This window comes from Amblyraja radiata, chromosome 16 (assembly GCF_010909765.2).
Source record: "Amblyraja radiata isolate CabotCenter1 chromosome 16, sAmbRad1.1.pri, whole genome shotgun sequence".
Classification (NCBI taxonomy): Eukaryota; Metazoa; Chordata; class Chondrichthyes; order Rajiformes; family Rajidae; genus Amblyraja; species Amblyraja radiata.
In genome coordinates, this window is record NC_045971.1 from 32,841,046 (window position 1) to 32,865,568 (window position 24,523).

At 41.8% G+C, this 24,523-nt stretch overlaps 1 protein-coding gene across 1 annotated transcript; it reads left to right on the forward strand.

Annotated features, from left to right (window-relative positions):
- Positions 1 to 421: 421 nt before the first annotated feature.
- rdm1 (RAD52 motif containing 1) lies at positions 422 to 23,529 on the forward strand. Its single transcript, XM_033035417.1, has 7 exons — positions 422 to 662; positions 752 to 931; positions 4,676 to 4,807; positions 8,895 to 9,066; positions 14,370 to 14,468; positions 15,368 to 15,453; positions 22,678 to 23,529. The coding sequence occupies exons 1-7, from the start codon at positions 534 to 536 to the stop codon at positions 22,777 to 22,779; spliced, it is 900 nt and encodes a 299-aa protein (XP_032891308.1). The 5' UTR covers positions 422 to 533; the 3' UTR covers positions 22,780 to 23,529.
- The last annotated feature ends 994 nt before the right edge of the window (positions 23,530 to 24,523 follow it).

Consider the following 24,523-nt stretch of genomic DNA (forward strand, 5'->3'; position numbering starts at 1 on the left):
TTTCTAAAAGAAAGAAAATCCATTGCCACACCTGGAATGTGCCCCTTTTTTCTTCCATCCCTCCCTCCTCACTTCCATCCCTCCCTCCTCACTTCCATCCCTCCCTCCTCCATTCCCTACCTCCTCCCCAAAGACCTTTGTATCTTTGCTCCTCCCTTCCCTTCCCTCTCTCCCCCCCTCTCTCTCTCCTCCCGCTTGTCATTGGGTCTCCATCCCGCCCTTGTCCCATCCCTCCGCCCAATGGCTGAAGCTTCCTTGTCGCCGCTCTTCCTGCTCCGCCAATGGAGAGCGGCAGGCGGCTGGGCCCGTCCAATCCGGAGTCAGTGTTCACCAGGAAGCGAGTGGAGGCTGCCGCCGGTGAGAGAAGAGTAGAGAGAGAGAGAGAGAGGAGAAAGAGAGAGAGGAGAAAGAGAGAGAGAGGAAAAAAAAGAGAAAGAGAGAAAAAGAAAGAGCGAAAGAAAGAAAAAGAAAGAGCGAAAGAAAGAAGGAAAGAAGGAAAAGAGAGACGGAGACAGAGAGGGGAGGCTGGGGCAATGGCTCTGGCTGCGGCCGCCGGCAGCCCAGTGCAGGCAGAGGTGGTGCAGTTTAAAGTTCCCAGCGGAAACAGCAAGACACTGTTTGTATGTAACATTCCCCCCAAGCTATCGGAGGCCGCAGTCTATGTGAGTGAAGCGGGGAACGAGGGCGGGGGAGGGGGTGAAATGAGAAGAGGGCGACAGTGTCACCGCTCCTATTCTCTCTCTCTCCGCAGAGTTGCATTTTCAACACGTTTTTCGAACACGGGCTTGTCTACTTTTTGCGAGTGAGCAGGAATGCGGTGGTGGCTCAGCCGGGGTATTACGCTGTGGTAAAATATTATTCAGCTCTGAGTGCCAGTAGAGCACAGACGGCTACGAACGAGCAGTGTTTGTTTCAAGAGATTCCTTTGAAGGTTTGTATGGCTGGTGGCCTTACACACGCTGAATGCCGAGACATTCAATAGCGTGTCCCTGCATTTGCCTGTGTTATGCGAGTGAAATATCTGATCATATCTAGAAACAAGGGCTGTAACAATCTTTCCCAGGTAGTTACCCATCGCCATAGTGGTTCAAACGTGCATCCTGGCATCATTAACCTTTGTAAACCAGGTAGGGTTTTGCACATAGCCTCGAACCGTTACCCATGATAACAAGATAAATGTATCTCAAATATAAACACAAAGTACTGGAGTAAGCTGTCAGGCAGTGTCTCTGGCGAAAAAGGGTAGGCGACCCTTCTTCAGATGAAACTAATATATCCTTGCACATAAATCACAACATTATACTCTGTGCCTATCCAAAAGCCTCTTAACCCTTATAGAAGCCACCACTCCTGGCAGTTATTCAGGCACCTACCATTCTCAGTGCAAAAGAATACTTGGTGTCATCTGCAAACTTACAAACCAATCTCTCTATGTATATGTCCAACTCATTTATATTTAGACACACACACACACACTCCAAACGACCAAATCAATGTTAATCCCATGCTTCTTGATCTGACTTTATCAAATGCATTACAAAAATCCATGTGGACAACATACATGCCCCTAACCTCATCAATCAACCTCATCAGTTAGATGTGGCCCTTGTGGCTAAGGGGATCAGAGGGTATGGAGAGAAGGCAGGTACGGGATACTGAGTTGGATGATCAGCCATGATCATATTGAATGGCGGTGCAGGCTCGAAGGGCCGAATGGCCTACTCCTGCACCTAATTTCTATGTTTCTATGTTTCACCTCCTCAAAAAACTTGATCGTTAGTAAGACACAACCTGCTGTGCACAAAGTAATGCTGGCTGTTCCCATTAAACCATTGTCTTCCAAACAGGAGTGAATCCTATCCCAATGGATACTCTCCAATAGCTTCCCTACTACTGATGTGAGGCTCAGTGGCCTATAATTCCCTGGATTCTCTCCCCTTCTTAAATAAAGGAACAACATTAGCTACTCTCCAGTCTTCCTGGAGCTTACATGTGACTATAGAAGATGTAGGATTATCCAGCTAATGCTCTTCAAGAGTCCCAGAACCACCCCCTCCTCAATCTCAAACTGCCCTTGCACATTAGTATTTCCCACATTGATGTCAATGTCCTTGTCTTTCTCCAAGGTGAAAACACATGCAAAGTACTTGTTTTGTACCTCCCCTACAACCCAAGACTTCAAGCACAAATTCTCTCCCTTATCCTTAAGCAGTCCTATCTTCTCCCTGGTTACCCTTTTAATTTTAATGTAGGTTTAAAAAGCTTTGGGGTTTTCTTTAATTCAACTTGCCTTAGCCGTGGCCTCTTTGCCCCTTCTAATCGCCCACTTGATTTCTTGCCTCCTTTATATTCCACAAAGGCCCTGTCTGGTAAATCGAGTTTCACTGTACCTTAATTGTTACACGGGACAATAAAATACCCTTTGAACCTTTGATTTCATCCTCTCAAATCTTGCATGTGCTTCCTTTTTCAATTTGACTAAATTTATAACCTCTGGTTATCCAAGGCACCCTTACTTTACCATCCTTATCCTCCCGCTCCTCACTGGAACATGCCAGTTCTGAACTTCAATCAACTGGCCTTCAATCAACTCCCACATATCAGATGCAGACTTACTCAATAACAATTGCTCCAAGTGTACCCTCCCTGGCGTTTGGCTTGTTCCAATTTAGTACGTTCCTGCAAGGCCAGCCTTCTCCCTATTCAAAACAATCTTAAAACTTGTGATCACTATCCTGAAATTGTGTTATAGCTCTTCCTCTATAACACTGGTCACCTGGCCAGGCTCATTCCCAATACAAGGCACAAGGACCAATATGTTCCCTTTTCGGGTTGGGCATATTATTTCAAGAAACCCTTTTGGAAACACCCCATAAATTCTACCCCATCTAAGCCTTTGGTACTGAACAAGTGCCAGTCAATATTGGGGAAGTTAAAATCACTCACTAAGACAACCACGTTTCCTGGCATATTTTGGTAATCTGTCTACATTTCCGTTCCTCTCTTGCTTGCTATTGGGGGCCTATAGAATAATCTCACCAAAATCTTATAAAGCTGCATCATGACTTCCTGGCTCTTATACTCAATGTCCAGACCAATGAAGGCTAGCATACCATACACCTTCCTTACCACTCTATTTACTTGTGTTGCCACTTTCAGCGAACTATGGACCTGAACTTCAAGATCCTTCTGTATATTAATACTGGTTAGGGTCTTGCCACTAGCTGCATATATTCCCCCCGCATTTGACTTCCCAAAAACCAATACCTAATTAGACTCCATCTGCCATTTTTCTGCCCATTTTTGTAGCTGATCTATATCCCACTGTATACTTTGATAGCCTTCCTCACAGTTCACAAATCCAGCAATCTTGATGTCAGTAAACTTACTAACCAGCCCATTTACATTTACGTCCAAGTCATTTATACTGTATATAAACATGGATCCCTGTGGAACTCCACTGGTCGTAGACATCCAGTCCGAGTAACACCCTTCCACCACAAACTTCTGTTTTCTATTAGTAAGTCAATTCTGAATTCATATGATCCAATCACTGTGAATCTTATCCATCTTAATTTTCTGAACAGCCAACTACGAGGGATTTTTTTATCAATTGCGTTACAAGAAAGTGGGATAACAGAACTAATATGAATGGTTGATGGTCAGCATGGACTCAGTGGTCTGAAGGCCTTTTTATGTATTTTTACAATACTGGAGAGATTTTGAGGAACAAGATTATTATTCAGTTTTTTTACACCAATACACTGTTCTTAACAAAAATCTGCCCATCTTGTGAAACCTTACAAATAACAGATATAAATTAGATAACTTCAAGACCGAAAGTCAAAAACTTATTTCATACCAGACAAATTTTCATTGTTTTACCACCATTTTGGACACCAAAAATGTGACATTAACTGCCACATTTAGTCATGAATATTTAATTCATAAATAAACTTAATGTGGCCCCTCATACATATACATTTTGATAATGATCTAGGGAAATATCTTCAATACCAGAAGAAAAATATAGGAATATGTCTGGTATTCTGCCTAGCAAAGATCCCGTAACGGCCGTTGTGCTTGCTATCCATTGTCACAACGACCGTTATTGGGGTTGGTACCTCCCTAAGTTAAACCACGGAGGCTCCAAACCTCGAATGTTTTTCAAAAACCCAACGAGGTATTCGATGGAAGTAGCGATTTTTGGGCGAGTTAATTATTTTTTCTTATTTTCCAATTTAATATATCAAAAACACCGTGGTGTCAAAAACGCAACGACCGTTTACGACATATTTTCCGACTTTAAAATCAATTAAAAAAAATGTTTGGACATAAATTGGTCATCAAAACTAAGAAACTGAGCCAATCTTCAATTTGGCAACACACTGTCTCTTGTTTACCTATCGTACGGACCAAGTCGCTAACTTCATTCCTTCGTGTCAACTTCCGGACACCATTCCAGCATGTAAATTCATGAAAGCATTCTAAAGGTGTTGAAATTGGACATTTTTACATTTGCAGTGACCTGGAATAAGTTATTGCAGTTCAGTCATGAGTTTTTTCTTTGAACAATCTTTTCAAATATACTGTGCAATATGTTTTGTCACGATAAAAAATTACTTCCAGGAACTGCTAATGTAATGGTAATTCAGTTAATTTCGTTTTTTTATAGGTTCGGATGTGCACAAAGCAGCGATTCTGGAAGGAATTTCAAGACCACCAACTATCTTTAAATAGCATCAAATGTCAGGAATTGGCTAATTACTACCTTGGTTTCAACGGATGGTCCAGTCACATAATTGGGGTAAGCACAATGGATATTCTGAGCAATGTAGAATAATATATAACTTATTCCATAACTTGTAGGTAGCAAAAAAGCACTCCAGATCAGTACACTCTATGAATTTTTTTGTATATTAATTTTCAGAATTTGAGCATCACAGGCAAGACCAGTATTATGTTCCATTTCTAACCGCCTTTCAAAAGTTGATGTTGAGCACCTTGTGGAACCAGTGCAGTCATTCTGGTGAAGCTGTTCAGGCCATGCTGCTTGGTTGGGAGTTTCAAGATTTACAGTCGGGTTTCCAAGTTGGGTTTATGTGCAATCTGGAAGGGAATTTGCGTGCTGACCATGTCATTCTTGGTGGTAGAGTTCTCTGGTTTGGTGGGAATGCCACAGTAGCCTGGATGAGGAACTGCTGTGCATTCTGAAAACAGCGCACACTGCAAGCTGCTGCACCAGACGTAGATGGGATAATGTTCCAACGGACTGCTTGAATGATTGCATTGGACTCATCCAGGTAGATGGAAACCATTCCTTAGACATTCTTGACATGTTGCTGATGGAAAATCGTTTGGGTGTCAGGAGGTGAGTCACTAGCCACAGGAAGCCTAACCTCTGTTCTGCTCTTGTAGCCACTTCATCCACATGGTAGATCTAGATGAGTGTCCTGGTCAATGGTGACTCCCAGAGGTTGACGGTGAGGAAATTGGCAGTGCATTGCTATTAAAGTGAGAGGGTCAGTGGTTACTCTATTACTGTAATGAGATGGTCAATGCAGGCATTTTCATGGCACAAATATCACTTGCCATTTATCAGCCTATGCACAAATGTTGACTAGGTATTGCTACATGCAGGCATGGGCTGCTTCATTTGCTGAGGAGTTGTGAATGGAGTTGAGCATTCTGTGAACAACTCCATTTTTGTCCTTATGATAGATGATGAAGCAACTGAGGATGGTTGGGCTAGGACTCTGTCATGAGGAACTCCTCTAGTGATGTTCTAGCTATGACGTTATTGTCTTCCAGCGACCACCATCATCTTCCGTTGTGCATGGTGTGATCACCACTGAAGCCTTTCCCCGTTGCCCATTAAACGGGAATGCCCAATCAGCCATCAAACGGGACAAGTTTAGCCTGTTAAATGATTAATGTGGATAGCTGGCATATTGATACTAATTGGCAAATTATTACATGGAAAACATATTTGTAGTTCTTTATGAAGCTCTTGTCCTTAGCGTTCCTCACTTTTATCATTCGCATCACTCATTGTTCCTTGCACCACATTAATCTTGTCACATATGATTGGGGGAGGAATTTGTGGTTCTTTTGATATTATTCAGAAGGATGGTTGCCTTCTCAATGTATGCTAAAATCACATGTCCCTATTCAGTCAGCAGTAGGACTGAAATGAGTTCTCATTTCTGGTTTTAGTGATATAAACGATGAAAACACATATACTACTGCAATAGTTTAGTATTTATTTCACCAGTAACTATTTATGTTTCTAACCGCCTTTCAAAAGTTGGTGTTGAGCACTGCAGTAGTATGTTTTGTTTTGCATTCCCTCAGCTCCAAGCTTCATTTCTCTTCTACCTTCTCCTTTCTCTTCTACCTTCTCCATTATTCACTGGAGTTGCTTTATTTCATGTCTAAAATTCCTGCTGTGATTCAACTCCTGAAACCCAGTATTTCTTCATGCCTGGATTGCTGTTTTGCTTCATCCCCATTCTTTACAAGCTGCAAGCCTTTCAGAGCACTGCGCTTGAGTCTTCACCAGGACCATGTTCTGCTCGAGTTATACAATACAATACAATACAATACAATACAATACAATACAGTTTATTGTCATTTGAGCCTCAGTGAGGCTCAAACGAAATTCTGTTTCCACAGCCATACAAACAAAGACAATTCCTAGACATACACATAATTTAGTTCACACAAACATCCATCACAGTGAACCCATTGTGATGGAAGGCAAAGTATTTTCTCTCCCCTGTTCTCCATGACTCTCCCGATGTCGAAGCCCCAGGCGGGCGATGATAAGTCCCACGGCCATTTTAGGCCGTGCCGGGTGATTTACGGCCCCGCTCCCGGTCTAGAAGTCTCGAAGTTGGAGCCCCCGGCGGGCGCTGGAATGTCCCACGGCCATGAAGCCGTGCCGGGTGATGTATGACCCCGCTCCAGGTCGTTCCAACACCGCGACACGGGCTGGAGAAGTCGCGTTACGGGAGCTCCGGGAAGCAGTCTCTCTCTCCCCCCGGACCCGCGAGCTCCCGATGTCCCAGTCCACCGGACCTGCGGCTGCGTTGCTGGAGCCTCCGAGCCCCAGGAGTCGAGTCGCAGCAGCGAGTCACCACAGCTCCCCACACTCCGAGGCCGGCCAGCCCCACGATGGTAAGTAGTCCGCAGCTCCGCAGTCTCCCGAGCCCCCGGGTCGTTCAGGCTGGAGGCCGCTCCACGGTGCTAGGCCCCAACGACAACGGAGACCCGACAGGGAAAAGGTCGGGTCTCCCAGACAGGGAAGAGATTTTAAACAGTTTCCCCCTCCCGCCCCCCACATATACACATTTAAAACCAGTATTAAAAAACACCAACACTACATTTAACTAGACAAAAAATAAAAAAAAGACAGGGGCCGTTGCAACGGGTGAGTCACGCCGCCAACCAGTGTATCTCATACTTTCCAAATTCCATGGGTTTTCTGAAATTCATAGCATCAAATCTCATTAACCTGACAAATGCGAAGCTGTTTTTGGTTTGGTGAACTTTTATCTCTATTTCACATAAGCCAAACATTAGGTCTGGACACTTTCTTGTTTCTCCTTCTTGACTGTGACCTCAACGCCGAGCAGGCTATTATCTCCCAAACAGTCTCAAACCTCTTCCTAGCGAGCTCTTTCCTCCACAATCCACAGCTTTAGTGTCCCTACCCAGTACATCCACTTCTATCTCTGCACAAGATCTACGAGCAGGAGTCTCTAGGCAGTCCCATTTTTTCAGTGCTCTTGTATCTCTAAACACATTTCTTTCTACCTTAATTCTATCCTTTCCCACTGATCCTTTCCCTTTCCACCTAGATATATATCTTTGATACCCTCTGCAAATGTTGGCAACTTTTCTCCCCACTGGTGCAGTCTAATGTACTCGGTATTTCTTAGATTTACATGTCATAGTTTTTACATGTCCATTTAGTGTTTGCCTCTTTTGCTCATCACCCTCATTAATCTATCAGCCAGATGGCTTTATCATCGGAAAGCAGCAGCATCCTGCCCCTCCCTTGTTAGTACCAGTACCTTTCTCACAGTTTCTGCAACTTAAAACTAACTCGGTGTCTCTCTTTCTCACTGCTGATGGATTTATGAACTGAATTGTCTTGAATTTTTTTCTGAACTCTTTAATTATGAATTCTATTATGAATTATGAACTGTTTTAGTTGCACTAGGATCTTCGGGCTTTTGTTTCGTACCAATCTTGGGTTTTGTAGGGGGGATCATTGGCATCACAACGGGAACCTGTCAGCCGCGTCTGCGCATTTGGGGGCTATGCGTGAGTGATGGAATATTGGAATTGTTCGAGAGGTGGAATATTGCGTTAGGGAACCTGGCCTCCCGTGTGAGAATGGGACCCAATGGGTCCCACAGTCTAGTTGTAAATAAAAATGTAATGATTATAGCATCGACTATTTAAACTTCTCCATGATTTTAGTCTTTTCCTAATTTAACAAGAACATTCAGCTCCCGTGAAGCCGGATTACTTCCCAGCTCCATCCTCTATCAATATTTGATCCTTCACTTACTAGTCATGGCGATGTACCCCCTTAGGAACTAATTGTTCTGCTGCAACTGTCAGTAATAGAAGTAAACTTCTGTGTACCACGGTCCTATAAGTTTCCTTCGCTCCATAGATGCTGCCTCACCCACTGAGTTTCTCCAGCATTTTTGTCTTCCTTCAATTGTTCCAGCATCTGCAGTTCCTTCTTAAACAAAAAGTCTTATAAAAGGAATTTTATGATGCACTTTGAATGTTTACGAGGAATGATTCATAGGTCTGATAGTGTGGGGGTCTGTCCTGTTGTAATTCTTCGTTGTTGTAATTCTTCTAATTTACAGCTGCAGAAGATTTCTGGTACAGATGGATGTGAAGAAACTGCTCAAGAAATGGAGCAGTCAGAGAGGAAGAGCATAAAATATCTTTGTATTATGGAAATTAAATTCAAAAATTACGACATGTGTTGCAGAGGTATTGGGGTTTCTGAGGTACTTGAAACCCAGGATGCCACAGGTAAGAAACGGCTGGCTTTGAATTGGAAAGATTTTTTGTAACATTTCAGTATTTCTGATCAATTCCTCTTAATGTGAGTAAACACTTTGACCAACACCATCAAACTGTTTTAAAGAAGTAGTGTTCATCAATTTAAAAAAAACATAGTGCTGGAGGACTGTCAGTTGGCCAGGCAGCATCTCTAGAAGACGTAGAAAGGTGATGTTTTGGGTCGAGACACACCTTCAGACTTCCAGAGATGCTGCCTGACTTACTGAGTTACTTTCGCACTTTGTCCTGTTTTGTAAACCAGCATCTGTAGATACTCTAGTAATGATTACTAGTGAACTTTCTGCTCCTGAGGCTGTGCAGCATAGGCTCACGAGATTGATCCCTGGGATGGTGGGACTGTCATAGGAGGAAAGATTGAAAAGACTTGGCTTGTATTCTTTTTAAATCTTTTTATTAATTTTTTTTCAAAAGCAAAAACAAAACAAAAAAACATATCAAAAATAGTGCAGGATAATGATAAACGTAACAGTGATATTGATACATTGGGATCAGGATTACATTAATAACAAGTATAACCTAAGTATGAGTACAGTATCAAAATCCACATTGGGTATAGACCTCCCGGTCTCTATGTAAATATTGTTAAGTGTTCAAAAGAAAATTTGTCTATATAAAAACAAGAAGAAAAAAAGAAAAAGAGAGAAAAAGGAGAAAAATAAAACCCCCCAAACTAGAAAAAAAAAAAGCAAAACAAAATCTGGGCTGCAAAGAATTTCAACAATTTAAGCCTGTTTGTCTTCAAGTCCGTTCCACTGTATAAAGGTAAAACATTTATTATAACGGTTGGAGAGGGGACAATTTATGTCGTGTGAAAATGTTGAATAAAGCTGTCCCAAGTCCTATCAAATTTAACCAAGGGTTCAACAATGTCACTCCTAATTTTTTCTTAGTTTAAACATGATATAGTTTCAGAGTACCAATGGAGTGTGGTAGGAGGATTAGTGTCTTTCCATTTAAATAAAATAGATCTTCTGGCAATTAATGTAGTAAAAGCAATCAGCCGATGGGCGGAATGGGACAGATGTATAGAATCTAACATTGGTAGCCCCAAAAATTGCAGTAATAGGATGAGGTTGTAAATCAATAACTAAAACTTCAGAAATAGTATCAAAAATTTATTTCCAATATTTTTCCAAAAGTGGGCTAGACCAAAACATATGAGTCAGTGAGGACACTTCAGAATTACATCTCACAGGTAGGATTTATATGGTCATAAAAACGAGCTAACTTATCTTTTGACATATGAGCTCTGTGAACCACCTTGAATTGTATCAAAGCGTGTCTTGCACACATTGAAGAAGTATTAACTAATTGAAGAATCCTCTCCCATTTCTCTATAGGTAGAAAAATTTGACGTTCTCCTTCCCAATCATTCTTAATTTTATCAAATGTATCTATTTGTAATTTCAAAATCAACTCATAATTAGTCGATATTAAACCTTTCTGATAAGGGTTCAAATGTAATTTTTCCCCCCAAGATTTCGGATTGATGTGGTAACGGAAAAGAGGGTAGCCTTCAAAAGATGTTTAATTTGTAAATATCAAAAGAAATGTGAGTTAGGTAGATTATATTTATTGGAGAGTTGTTCAAAAGACATAAAACAACCATCTAAAAACAAATCACGAAAAGCTGCAAATCCCTTCCTCTTCCATAACAGAAAGGCTTGATCAGTACTAGAAGGTTGTAAGAAAAAATTAGAAATGATAGGGCTCGATAAGATAAAATCATTCAATCCAAAAAACCTACAAAATTGAAACCATATTCGGAATGTATGTCTTATTATTGGGTTAATCGTATATTTATTCAATCTCGTAATTGTGAAAGGTAACGAGGCCCTTAGAATAGAAGTCAACGATAACCCTTGTAAAGAATCACGTTCAAGACTTATCCATCCTGGGCATTGGGTATCTTCTAAATCTTTTGTCCAAAACGTTAAATAGCGACCATTAACTGCCCAATAGTAAAATCTAAGGTTCGGCAGTGCCAAACCACCGTTTTTTTAAATTTCTGTAAGTATTTTGTACTTAGTCTGGGATATTTATTTTGCCATATATATGAAGAAATTTTTGAGTCAATACTATCAAAGAAAGATTTAGCAATAAAAATTGGTATCGTCTGAAATAAATACAAATATTTAGGTAGGATAAACATTTTAATAGCATTGATTCGGCCAATTAAAGATAGGACATTGGTGACCATTTAGTAAACTGATGTCTAATGTGGTCAATTAGGGGCGTAATATTGGCTTTAAATAGATCCTTGTGTTTCTTGGTAATGTTAATGCCTAAATAAGTAAAACAGTCGGTAGTCAATCTAAATGGAAACTGTCCATAATTCGAAATGTGATTGTTTAATGGAAAAAGTTCACTCTTACTAAGATTTAGTTTATAACCAGAAAAACTACTAAATTGATTTAGTAATGCTACTATTGCAGGAATAGATTTCTCTGGGTTAGAGATAAATAATAACTGGTCATCTGCATAAAGAGATGGCTTATGTGTCTTATTCACTAATAGCGGTGGCCAAAGGTTCCAAAGCGATATTAAACAATAAAGGACTTAAATGACAGCCCTGTCTAGTACCTCGAAAGAGCCTGAAAAAAGGGGATCTCTGATTATTGGGACTCGGCTTGTATTCATTGGAGTTTAGAAGGATGAGTACCGATATTGTTTTTGTAACCACCAGTGAAACATTAACACCAAATTCTTTAAAGTTTAATGTTGTATTTGCTTTCATATGGTAATTATGGTATTAAACCTGAAAAAACGATGTGCTCTGTTTAATGCAAAACGAACAATAGTAAACACGATAACTATCAGTCTTCAATAACACTAGAAAACCTTTGTTTTAATAAAGGTGAAATAAAGACCAGAACATAGTTCTCTCGTATGTTAAATTGGGTTATTTTTACAGTAGAATGTAAATTGAGTGGTTTTGATAAAGTAGATGGGGAAAGACTGTTTCCCAAGTTCGTAATTAGATTAATTAAAGTGGACCATATCGATCACAATATGAAACTCCTCTGACAGACTTGCTAGACGTCCATATTAACTTAGGTAGACCAAAAATGCTGGAGAAACTCAGCGGGTGAGACAGTATCTATGGATAGGAGGAATAGGTGACGTTTCGGGTCGAGACCCTTCTTCAGACTGATGTTGGGGGTGTGGGGGGGGGGGAGAAAGGAAGTAGGCGGGGACAGTAGGACGTGGGAGAACTGGGGAGGGGAAGGAGGGAGGAAGCAAGGGCTATCTAAAATTAGAGGTCAATGTTCATACCGCTGGGGTGTAAACTACCCAAGCGGAATATGAGGTGCTGTTCCTCCAAATTGCGCTGGGCCTCACTCTGGCAATGGAGGAGGCCCAGGACAGAAAAGTCAGATTGGGAATGGGAGGGGGAGTTGAAGTGCTGAGCAACTGGGCGATTAGGTTGGTTAACACGGACTGAGCGGAGGTGTTAAGCGAAGCGATCGTCGAGCCTGCACTTGGTCTCGCCATATTAACCGCACAGGTCTGTTGCTTTGATTCTACCAAATTTATTGCAACTGCAAGATTGACGTTCAGTACTGGGCTAAATCAGGCATTTAGTTCACTCTGGCTGGGTTCAATTGCAGTAACTGATGGCGTAATCAATGACTCCATCATGTGAGAGATACCGTGTTGTAGATGAGACGTTCAGGAGAGCCTCCCTACCTAAACATTGCACACTTTCAAAGAATAAATGACTGGTTCCATTTGAAAATGTTTTCTTCAACCATAGCATCAGGACAAACAGTTTAAAAATATATATATTTTCTGCATCTGCTTTTAATTGCTGTTGATGGGATCTTCTTCTGTAAAGTGATTAGATTTGGGTTTATTATTGTCGCATTTACTGAGGTACAGTGAAAAGCTTTGTTTTGCATGTTAGAATTTGAGTTTAGGAGCAAGGAGATCCTACTGCAGTTGTACAGGGCCCTGGTGAGACCGCACCTGGAGTATTGTGTGCAATTTTTGGTCTCCTAATTTGAGGAAGGACATTCTTGCTATTGAGGGAGAGCAGCGTAGGTTCGCCAGGTTGATTTCCGGGATGGCGGGACTGACATATGATGAAAGAATGGGTCGACAGGGCTTGTATTCGCTGGAATTTAGATGGATGAGAGGGGATCTTATAGTAACATATACACTTCTTAGAGGATTGGACAGGGCAGATGTAGGAAAAATGTTCCCGATGTTGGCTGAGTCCAGAACCAGGGGTCACAATTTAAGAATAAGGAGTAGGCCATTTAGGACTGAGATGAGGAAAAACCTTTTCACCCAGAGAGTTGTGGAATTCTCTGCCACACAAGGCAGTGGAGGCCAATTCACTGGATGTTTTCAAGCGAGTTAGCTTTAGCTCTTAGGGCTAAGGGAATCAAGAGACATGGGGAAATAGCCAGAACGGCTATTTGGATGATCAGCCATGATCATATTGAATGATGGTGCTGGCTCAAAGGGCCAAATGGCCTACTCCTGCACCTATTTTCTATGTTATCCAAACAGATCAGATAAACCATACATAAATACCAACAAGTTATACTCAAGTACAATAGATAGTGCAAAGGGAAAGATACAAAGTGTAGAATATAGTTCTCAGCATTGTAGCACATGAGCGGCATGGTGGCATAGCGGTAGAGCTACTGCCTCATAGCACCAGAGACCCAGGCTCGATCCTGACTACAGGTGCTATCTGTATGTAGTTTTCACGTTCTCCCTGTGACCTGCATGGGTTTTCTCTGAGATCTTTGGTTTCCTCCCACAATCCAAAGATGTACAGGTTTGTAGGTTAATTGGATTGGTATAAATGTAAATTGTCTCTAATGTGTGTAGGATGGTGCTGGTGGACGGGAATTGCTGACGGTATGGACTCGGTGGGCCGAAGGGCCTATTTCCGCACTGTATCTCTAAACTAAAACTAAACTAAGCATTAGTTCCATTGACAAAGTGCAATGTTCACAAAGGGGTGGAGGTAATCAAACAGCACCCTAGCCTATTGAAGGGCCGTTCAGAAACCTGAAAACAGAGAGAAAGAACCTGGTCTTTTAAGCTTCTGTACGTTTTACCACATGGGAGCAGAGAGAAGGAGGGATGGGACATAGGTCTTCCTTAAATGTATCAAGATTTAAAGTCATTTATTGGCTATGAGACTTTTAAGTTTATTGAATCTGTTTCATTTTATCGTGTGTGTTTGCAGCAACATACTACTACTGATCTATGAAAACTTTTATCTATTGTAGATCCACTGAATTATGCACTATTACTTGGAAGAACTCAAAAGTCTGCAATGCAGAAAGCTTTATCAGATGCATTCCAGAAGGTGGTTCTTGTTGTCCTGGGTAAGGCTCTAAATTAACCCAGACTTGACAGCCAAAGCAGAGTTTACATTAACTCTACAGTGATATGAATCAAAAGCGGACCATTCATCCAGGTCTTTGCTTCAACAGTTATTCTAGACAATTGAGGCTAGCATAAATTCAACGTTAATTCCAAAAATAATTTGGCGGTTGAATTTCTACCTTACAGCACCAGAGACCCGGGTTTGATCCTGACTACGGGTGCTGTTCGTATGGAATTTATACATTCTCCCCGTGATCTGCGGTGTTGTCTCTGGGAGATCCAGTTTCCTCCCATGTTCCAAAGACGTATAGGTTTGTAAGTTAATTGGCTTTGGTAAAATTGTAAAATTGTCCTTAGTGTATGTAGGATAGTGTTAGTTTGTGGGGATCGCTGGTCAGTGCGGACTCGGTGGACCGAAGGGCCGGTTTCTGCACCGTATAACTAAACTAAACTACCATTTTTTCTGTGGCTTACCAGTTCTTGTTATTGTGCCTTGTGTAACAAATGGTAAGGTTGCATTGAGTTGCCTCAGAAACACCAAGCGCAGACAAAGAAAGTTAATGTGCCTTGCTTGAAAGGGATGCAATTAATCGCAGACCTTATATCAAATGATACAGAAACTAAACTAAAGGACTGACATTCTGGGGTTCCACTACATTCCACCATTTGGTGTCTACCATTTTCAAGCGCCATGTATGGGTTCTGACAAGACCACTAAAGATGTGAGAACTCCCTCTTCCTGCATCTACACTCAGCTCCATCCAATTCCTATTTTTATAAAATAAATCTAGGCCTTTGATAACTGACCTTCTGAATAATTAATATAATTGACAATTAAATATGCAATTTGTGAGGAATTAGGTGATGAATATTTACTTTGTTTGTCTCCCCCTTTCAGGAAATGGGAAGGTTTCTCTACAGTGGAGCTCAGAACAGGATGAAGTGGACCACTTCACAGAGGAGGAGCTTCAGACACAATTGCAGGTATAATATTAGATATATCAATATGCAGAAGCCTCATTTGCAATAGGAAAGAAGATTTCTTTGATCCAATTGCATAGTTTCATTAAAATATTACAACATAGAAACATAGAAAATAGGTGCAGGAGGAGGCCATTCGGCCCTTCGAGCCAGCACCGCCATTCATTGCGATCATGGCTGATTGTCCCCAATCAATAACCCATGCCTGCCTTCTCCCCATATCCCTTGATTCCACTAGCCCCGAGAGCTCTATCTAACTCTCTCTTAAATCCATCCAGTGATTTGGCCTCCACTGCCCTCTGTGGCAGGGAATTCCACAAATTCACAACTCTGGGTGAAAAAGTTTTTTCTCACCTCAGTCTTAAATGGCCTCCCCTTTATTCTAAGACTGTGGCCCCTGGTTCTGGACTCGCCCAACATTGGGAACATTTTTCCTGCATCTAGCTTGTCCAGTCATTTTATAATTTTATATGTTTCTATAAGATACCCCCTCATCCTTCTAAACTCCAGTGAATGCAAGCCTAGTCTTTTCAATCTTTCCTCATATGACAGTCCCGCCATCCCAGTGATTAATCTCGTGAACCTACGCTGCACTGCCTCTATTACAAGGATGTCCTTCCACAAATTAGGAGACCAATACGCAATACTCCAGATGAGGTCTTACCAGAGCCCTATACAACTGCAGAAGAACCTCTCTACTATACTGAAATCCTCTTGTTATGAACCATTTAGCTTTTTAGAATAATTAATCCTCTAACGCAATTTTGCTATTATATATGGGGCTTGGTGAGGACACACCTGAATTATTATGTGCTGTTTTAGCCTGTTTGCCTAAAAACAAATCACCTTGTACTAGGAGAGCAGTGAAGATTCACTAGTCTGCTTTCTGGAGTGGTTGGTCTGTCATATGAAAAGAAACTGAAGAGGCTGGACTTCTGTTCTCGAGAATTTAGAAAAATTATCCAATTGGAGGCTAGTAAGGCAGCAGTAGAGTTGCTGCCACAACGCCAGAAACCAGGGTTTGATACTGACTATGGGAGCTGTCTTAATGGAGTTTGTACGTCCTCCCTGTGACCGCATGGGTTTTCTCCGGGTGATCTGGTTTCCTGCCACACTCCATAAACATACAGGTTTGCAGGTTAATTGGCGTTGGTAAATATAGTAAATTTTCCCTATTGGGTAGAATAGCGCTTATGTACAGGCGTGATCGCTGGTGGGCCGAAGGGCCTGTTTCCATGCTATATCTCTAAAGTCCAGGGTGGAATGTACAAACCTCTTATAATTTGACGGAGTGGAAGTGGGAATGATGTTTCTTTTAGGACATCTAGAACTATTCAATCACAGTTCCAAAATAAGAAATTAAATGAGGAGATACAGGGCTCTTTTTTTCCCTGTTGCCAGCCGGGCAACCTTGGCAGCTTTTTAGGTTGCCAAATGACAATTTAGGTGGTCATTTAAGACGGTTTGCATGATGCGTGCGATAATGTGCTCGGACGAAGTGCGTAGTTACCAGTCGGAATTATGCTCAAGCATTCACATATTATTTCCGCTTCAAATAAAGTCACAAATGAAACATATTCACCAATCAAGACATGATATATACACAATGACATACAGCAACATTATAATACAGTATCTCGCCTCTTTTTACACAATGCAATTTCTATTAGTTCTTTCCACTTCCAAACAAAAATATGGTTGGATTATTCAGCGTATGATCACCCTGTGTCAATAAATCCTGGACCATGGTAACATATATGCTTAACCATGCACACTACAGATTGATGCAAGCATGTTTTCTGTGAAGGACCGAAAATTATCATGACATGGCCATAGCATGGGACGTTATTGTTATTGGCACAGAAACACTCTCGCTTCCCACATCATTTATCCATAACAAAATATCCAGGTTGCATGGACATTTCTAAAGGCATTTTATGATAACAGCTGTTAAAACCGACTATACCCATCTGACAGGTTAAACATTACACTAACTGACAAGAGATGGCCAAAGGACATAACTGCAGCAAATGTTCTTTTGGTAATATGTTTAAAAGTGTCAAAACGCCACATTACCGAACATTCAGATTAGATGTACGTGTTGTGAACAGCAATGCAGATACCCAGTTTGTACGCACCAGATTAAAAAAAAATTATTGATAAACGCTGTTTCCATCATTCCCACTTCAGAATTAACATTAAAATTTCAACTGAAATATCTCCTGGCCAAATTTGTGATGTATATGACCGTAGAAATAAAACCTGGATAAATCCAACGTATAGTTGTGAATGTTGCTCATTAAACTCACTACAGTACTGATACTCAATATTAAGACCATTGATTTGCTGTTAAAACGAATCATGTAATAACGTGTCAACGGTAGCAGTGACAATCGAACACTTCGGTTTTAATGTTTCACGTGTTCACAATTTAATTAATCCATCTTTATGGACTAAAACAAATAATAACATTGGGAATTAAAACACATTTGATTGCATTACGTTATCAACCATAGCCAGTGTTCGCTCTGAAGACATTTCCAGCACAATAGGGTCGGGGGGGGGGTTGCGAATCAGTGCGGGGTGGATAGATGGCGGGTGGGTGGGGTGGGGTGGGGGGGGTTTGGTTGAGAAGGCAATCGGTGCAGAATGGAATGATTGAGGCAGGTGAATTAGTACATGTTGGTTGGAGTATGTAAAATTGTGAGGGGAAAGCACAGGGGATGTCATAGGTGTTGAATCGGGGGATCAGTACGGGATGGATAGGGGGTATCTGTACAGGATGAATGGGGGTAGACAAAAGTGCCGAAGAATGGTGAGGCAGCATCTATGGAGCGAAGGAAATAGCAACGTTTCGGGTCGAGACCCTTCTTCAGAATGTTCCCCCCATTCTTCTTGAATTGGGGGACCAGTATAGGATGGATGGGGAGTGGCAGGAGAATCAATGCGAGGTGGATAGGGTGATCAGCGCAGGATTAATAGATGGGGGGGGGGGTGGGGCAGGGTAGATGGGGAGGGGAGCAAAGGGGATGTCAGTGAGGACTGAATGGAGGCGGCAATGGGGATCAGTGCGGGATGGAGAAGAGGGGTCTCAGGATAGGGGGGGTGGAGGGGGGCGTACAAGAGAGAGAGAGGGGATGGGGCAGAGGAAATGGGGAGGAAGGAAGGTCAGCGCTTCTCGGACAACATCGCCCCGCTGCCTTGGCCGTCCCTGTCCACTGCCAAGTACCGCCGCCAAAGGGGGTGCGGTTGGGATCTCCTCGCCACAGCCTCCCTTCCTCCGCCAGCCAACAGCAAGGTGCGGGGCCGGCGGTGCAGCTATATAGCTATAGGATCTTTGGTCCAGCTGCTTCAGACGGCGGAAGGAGGCCTCCCCATCCCTCCCCAAACCCGTGTGAGCGGGTTTGTTTTGAAAGCACCGTTGGCGGACTTGCAGGCAGCGGCCGCTATCAGGGCGGGCGCGGTGTGGGAGGAGGAGGTGGTGGAGCCACTGTCGCGGCCGCTGCTGCTGCTGTGCGGGACCCGTCATTCGCTCCGACCTTTCGTCACCCCGCACCTAATATCTTTTCCCCGCAATACAGCCGTCGCCGACAGGAAACGTCACGTTCCTTTTCTCCAGGGATGCTGTCTGACCCGCTGAGTTACTTCAGTTTTTTGTGTCTATCTTCGGTATAAACCAGTCTCTGCAGTGCCAAGCCGGGCAAAATGACTCGGCGTTTAGGTTGCCCGGTGACACTTTGGGTGGTCATTGGCACCCGGGCAACCGCTAATTTCAAGCCCTGCTAGCCTGAAGTTATGGATTAAATTGTATTCAAAATGAAGATATTATGGAATTAAGAAATAGGTTGATAGGGGAGGAAAATGGTGTTTGATCTAGGCAGCCATGGTTACAGTGCCCTCCATAATGTTTAAGACAAAGACCCAACATTTATTTATTTGCCTCTGTACTCCTCAATTTGAGATTTGTAATAGAAAAAATCACATGTGGTTAAAGTGCACATTGACAGATTTGAATAAAGGCCATTTTTATACAGTTTGGTTTCATCATGTAGAAATTACAGCAGTGTTTATACATAGTCCCCCCATTTCAGGGCACCATAATGTTTGGGACACAGCAATGTCGTGTAAATGAAAGTAGCCATGTTCAATGTTTTGTTGCATATCCTTTGCATGCAATGACTGCTTGAAGTCTGTGATTCATGGACATCACCAGCTGATGGGTGTCTTCTCTGGTGATGCTCTGCCGTGCCAGTATTGCAGCCATCTTTAGCTCATGCTTGTTTTGGGGGCTGGTCCCCTACAGTTGTCTCTTCAGCATATAAAAGGCATGCTCAATTGGGTTCAGATCTGGCGATTGACTTGGCCACCCAAGAATTGACAATTTTTTAGCTTTGGAAAAACTCCTTTGTTGCTTTAGCAGTATGTTTGAGGTCTGAAGAAGGGTTTCGGCCCAAAACGTCGCCTATTTCCTTCGCTCCATAGATGCTGCTGCACCCGCTGAGTTTCCCCAGCTATTTTGTGTACCTTTGTTTGAGATCATTGTCTTGCTGTAGAATGAACCGCCCTCCAATGAGTTTTGAGGCATTTGTTTGACCTTTAGCAGATAGACAATAGGTGCAGGAGTAGGCCATTCGGCCCTTCGAGCCAGCACCTCCATTCAATGTGATCATGGCTGATCATCCCCTATCAGTACTCCGTTCATGCCTTCTCCCCATATCCCCTGACTCCACTATTTTTAAGAGCCCTAGCTAGCTCTCTCTTGATCCCGTTGTACTTCCCCTTTTCCCAACTTGACGCCATTTAGATAGTAATCTGCCTTCCTGATTTTGCTACCAAAGTGGATAATTTATCAGCATTAAACTTCATCTGCCATGCATCTGCCCACTCCCCCAACATGTCCAAGTCACCCTGCATTCTCATAGCATCCTCCTCACAATTCACACTGCCACCCAGCTTTGTGTCATCTGAATATTTGCTAATGTTACTTTGAATCCCTTCATCCAAATCATTAATGTATATTGTAAATAGTTGCGGTTCCAGCACCGAGCCTTGCGGTATCCCACTAGTCACTGCCTGTCATTCTGAAAGGGACCCGTTAATCCCTACTCTTTGTTTCATGTCTGCCAACCACTTCTCTATCCATGTCAGCACTCTACCCCCAATACCATATGCCCTAATTTTGCCCACTAATCTCCTATGAGGGACCTTATCAAATGCTTTCTGAAAGTCTAGGTACTCTATTTTTCTAGTTACATCTTCAAAAAATTCCAGAAGATTAGTCAAGCATGATTTCCCCTTCGTAAATCCATGCTGACTCGGACCGATCCTGTTACTGCTATCCAAATATTCGACTATCTCATCTTTTATAATTGACTCCAGCATCTTCCCCACCACCGATGTCAGGCTAACTAGTCTATAATTCCCTATTTTCTCTCTCCCGCCTTTCTTAAAAAGTGGGATAACATTAGCTACCCTCCAATCCACAGGAACTGATCCTGAGTCTATAGAACCAGGGAAAATTATCACCAATGCATCCACGATTTCTAGAGCCACTTCCTTAAGTACCCTGGGATGTAGACCATCAAGCCCTGGGGATTTATCAGCCTTCAGTCCCATCAGTCTATACAACACCATTTCCTGCCTAATGTGGATTTCCTTCAGTTCCTCCATCACCCCAGATCCTCTGGCCACTACTATATCAGGAAGATTGTTTGTGTCCTCCTGAGTGAAGACAGATCCAAAGTACGTGTTCAACTCGTCGGCCATTTTCTTGGTCCCCATAATAAATTCACCTTTTTCGGTCTTCAAGTGTCCAACCAAGTGTCTTAACTAATTTTTTCCTCTTCACATACCTAAAGAAGCTTTTACTATCCTGCTTTATATTCTTGACTAGCTTACCTTCGTACCTCATCTTTTCTCACCGTATTGTCTTTTTGGTTACCTTCTGTTGTTCTTTAAACGTCACCCATTCCTCTTGCTTCCCACTCATCTTTGCTACGTTGTACTTCTTCGCTTTAATTTTTATACTGTCCCTGACGTATCTATACACTTCCCTAGGATGTGTCTATACACTTCAGAATTCATTATGCTACCTGTACTACCATCAGCAGTTGTATCATCAATGAAGATAAATGAGCCAGTACCTTCAGCAGCCATACATGCCCAGACCATAAAACCCCCACCACCATGTTTCACAGATGAGGTGTATGCTTTGGATCTTGGGCAGTTCCTTCTCTCCTCCATACTTTGCTCTTGCCATCACTCTGATATAGTATGTTAATCTTCGTCTCATCAGTCACCAAAACCTTTTTCCAGAACTGTGGTTACTCTTTTAAGTACGTCTTGGCAAACTGACTCGGCCGCCCTATTTTTGCGGCTAACCAGTGGTTTGCATCTTGCAGTGTAACCTCAGTATTTCTGTTCAGGAAGTCTTCTGCGGACTGTGGTCATTGACAAATCCATACCTGACTCCTGAAGAGTGTTTATGATCTGTCGAACAGGTGTTTGGGGGGTTTTCTTTATGAGAGATTTGTTCTGTCATCAGCTGTGGAGGTCTTCCTTGGCCTGCCAGTCCCTTTGCGATTAGTAAGCTCACCAGTGCACCCTTTCTTCTTAATCAAACAGTTGATTTTGGTAAGCCTAAGGTTTGGCTGATGTCTCTAACAGTTTTATTCTTGTTTCTCAGTCTCATAGTGGCTTCTTTGACTTTGATTGGCACAACTTTGGTCCTCATGTTGATAAAGAGCAATAAAAGTTTCCAAAGGTGATGGAAAGACTGGAGGAAAGACTAGGTTCTGAGAGCTCTCATACCTGCATTATGAAGGCAGTGAAATGGGAGGACTATGTATAAACACAGCTGTGATTTTCTACATGGTGAAACCAAAATGTATAAAAATGATTAATAATGAGTAAATTATTAAAATTTGACAATGTGCACTTTAACCACATGTGACTTTTTCTATTACAAATCTCAAATTGTGGAGTACAGAGGCAAATAAATAAATGATGGGTCTTTGTCCCAAACATTATGGAGGGCACTGTATGATGAATGTCAGAGCAGATCTGAGCAGAGCAGATCTGAGAACTGCTTCTGTTCTTTTCAGGAAATACGTGTAGGCTTTGATGGAACCAAATACAATTTAATCTTGTACATAATTTCTCAATGGCTAATGCTTTTGTACTTTGCAGAAACCTTGGAGTAAAACTCTTGTTTTTTTTTCTACACAGGTAAATAACATTTCGTGGAGTCAGTTTGAACACGAGGGCCAGGAAGAAATCCTTTCAGATCTCAGTTTTAATGCTGATTCTATGGGAGGAATTGGAACGTGAGGAACTTCTGAGATCCTTGGACAAGTGCCAGTATAGAATCAACCTTGCTTCTGTTTTATGAAAAGTTGACAAAAATGTAATCCTGAATAATGAGTTGTATTTAAATAGAAGAAACACTAATTCACTTTACCTTGCCTTTGGAATTGTTGCGTTGAGTGTATTCATTAAAAAAAACACGGCAATAAATGGTTAGAAGTGAATGAAGGAAAATGCTTGTATTGCACCATGGCAGTGTATTCTCAAGTGATGATTGTGTAGAGAAGAAATTGTGTGCTCTGGCGATTTAAATAACATTTATGTCGGATTAAAAGGAACATTGTAAGGACAAACTCCAGCACTCGCTTGCCTGATAGCCTGTTTGTGCCAATTATCTCCCCTCTAATCCATCAGTCTGAAAAAGGCACCTGACCCAAAACGTCACCTATGCATGTTCTCCAGAGATGCTGTCTGACCTGCTGAGTTACTCCAGCACCTTGTCCCATTTTCTGTAAACCAGCATCTGAAGTTCTTTGTTTCTATGACTCCACCAGATATGTATTTAAGGTGCAGGATTATATACATGATTGTTCAGGCTGCAGACCCAGAGTACAATAGCAAATCGGCATTCTAGGTTTGTTATGTTTGGTTGTCACTGTATATTTGTTTGATAGTTATCAATGTGAATTTATTTATTATTGGAGCAAATTTGGGGTTTTTTCTGAGTTAGCCATTTGGTCCTAAAATAAAGAATTTGGCATAGCTTGAATTGCGGATGTGATTCCTCACGTGTTTGTTTAATTAGTATTAATAACTGCCATTTCATGCAGAGCACCCCAAAATGTTGCAGAATTAAAACCTGAAGTACTGAGTGCTCTCTTTCAAATGTTTGATACCTTTAATAATTCCAGTAATATTTTGCTAGATCATAATTCCTGTGATCCTGGATTTAAAAAAAAATGCAATTGACAATGCAATGGACTTTGAAACAAAATAATCATCAATTTGTGATATTTCAACATTATTTCATTGTTATCATTTCATACTGTATAGTGCCATGTTATTTCAAACTATGGCAATCAGAGCTACTCAGATAATAAAATGTCCTTGCAGGAAATGGGTTAGGAAGAAGTATAGACAACCTGTGACAATCACTTGAAATAGATGGGATATTAGTCATGGTGGTGTAACATTAGAGCTACTGCCTAACAGTGCTAGAGATCCTGACTACGGGGTGCTTGTCTGTACAGAGTTTGTATGTTCTACCCCTTGACCTGTATGGGTTTTCTGAGATCTTCGATTTCTTCCCACACTCCAAAGACGTATAGGTTTGTAGGTTAATTAGCTTGGTATAAATGTAAAATTGTCCCTAGTGTGTGTAGGGTAGCGTTAATGTGCGGGGATCGCTGGTCGGCCCGGACTCTGTGGGCCGAAAGGGCCGGTTTCCGTGCTGTGTCTCTAAACTAAAACTAAACTAAGCTTATTTTACGAGAACTTAAGAAAGGAAATAAAGGAAGAAGAGTTAAAGATGGCTTATGTGAAGGATGTAGAAATATTATCACCAAAGGCAAGAACACCTGTAGGGGATGGCAGAGAATAGATGTGGTTAATTTATTACAAACTGTTGACAGCTTGCAAAGATGTCAACAGTGAGGACGAGCGCAGCGACAAAGAACCATTTATGAACTCAAGGTTTCTACTGATAAGCACCTAGACAGAACCCTGGGAAACAACTTCTTTGTGGTACAAAGATAATGAGTTAATGCTC

What these genes read in the sequence shown, in the direction of transcription:
- rdm1 (XM_033035417.1), top strand. Translation starts at nt 534, where the DNA reads ATGGCTCTGGCTGCGGCCGCCGGCAGCCCAGTGCAGGCAGAGGTGGTG. An exon ending in TTCAAGAGATTCCTTTGAAG is followed by an intron (nt 932 to 4,675) that starts GTTTGTATGGCT and finishes GTTTTTTTATAG; the next exon opens with GTTCGGATGTGCACAAAGCA. An exon ending in AGCTTCAGACACAATTGCAG is followed by an intron (nt 15,454 to 22,677) that starts GTATAATATTAG and finishes TTTTCTACACAG; the next exon opens with GTAAATAACATTTCGTGGAG.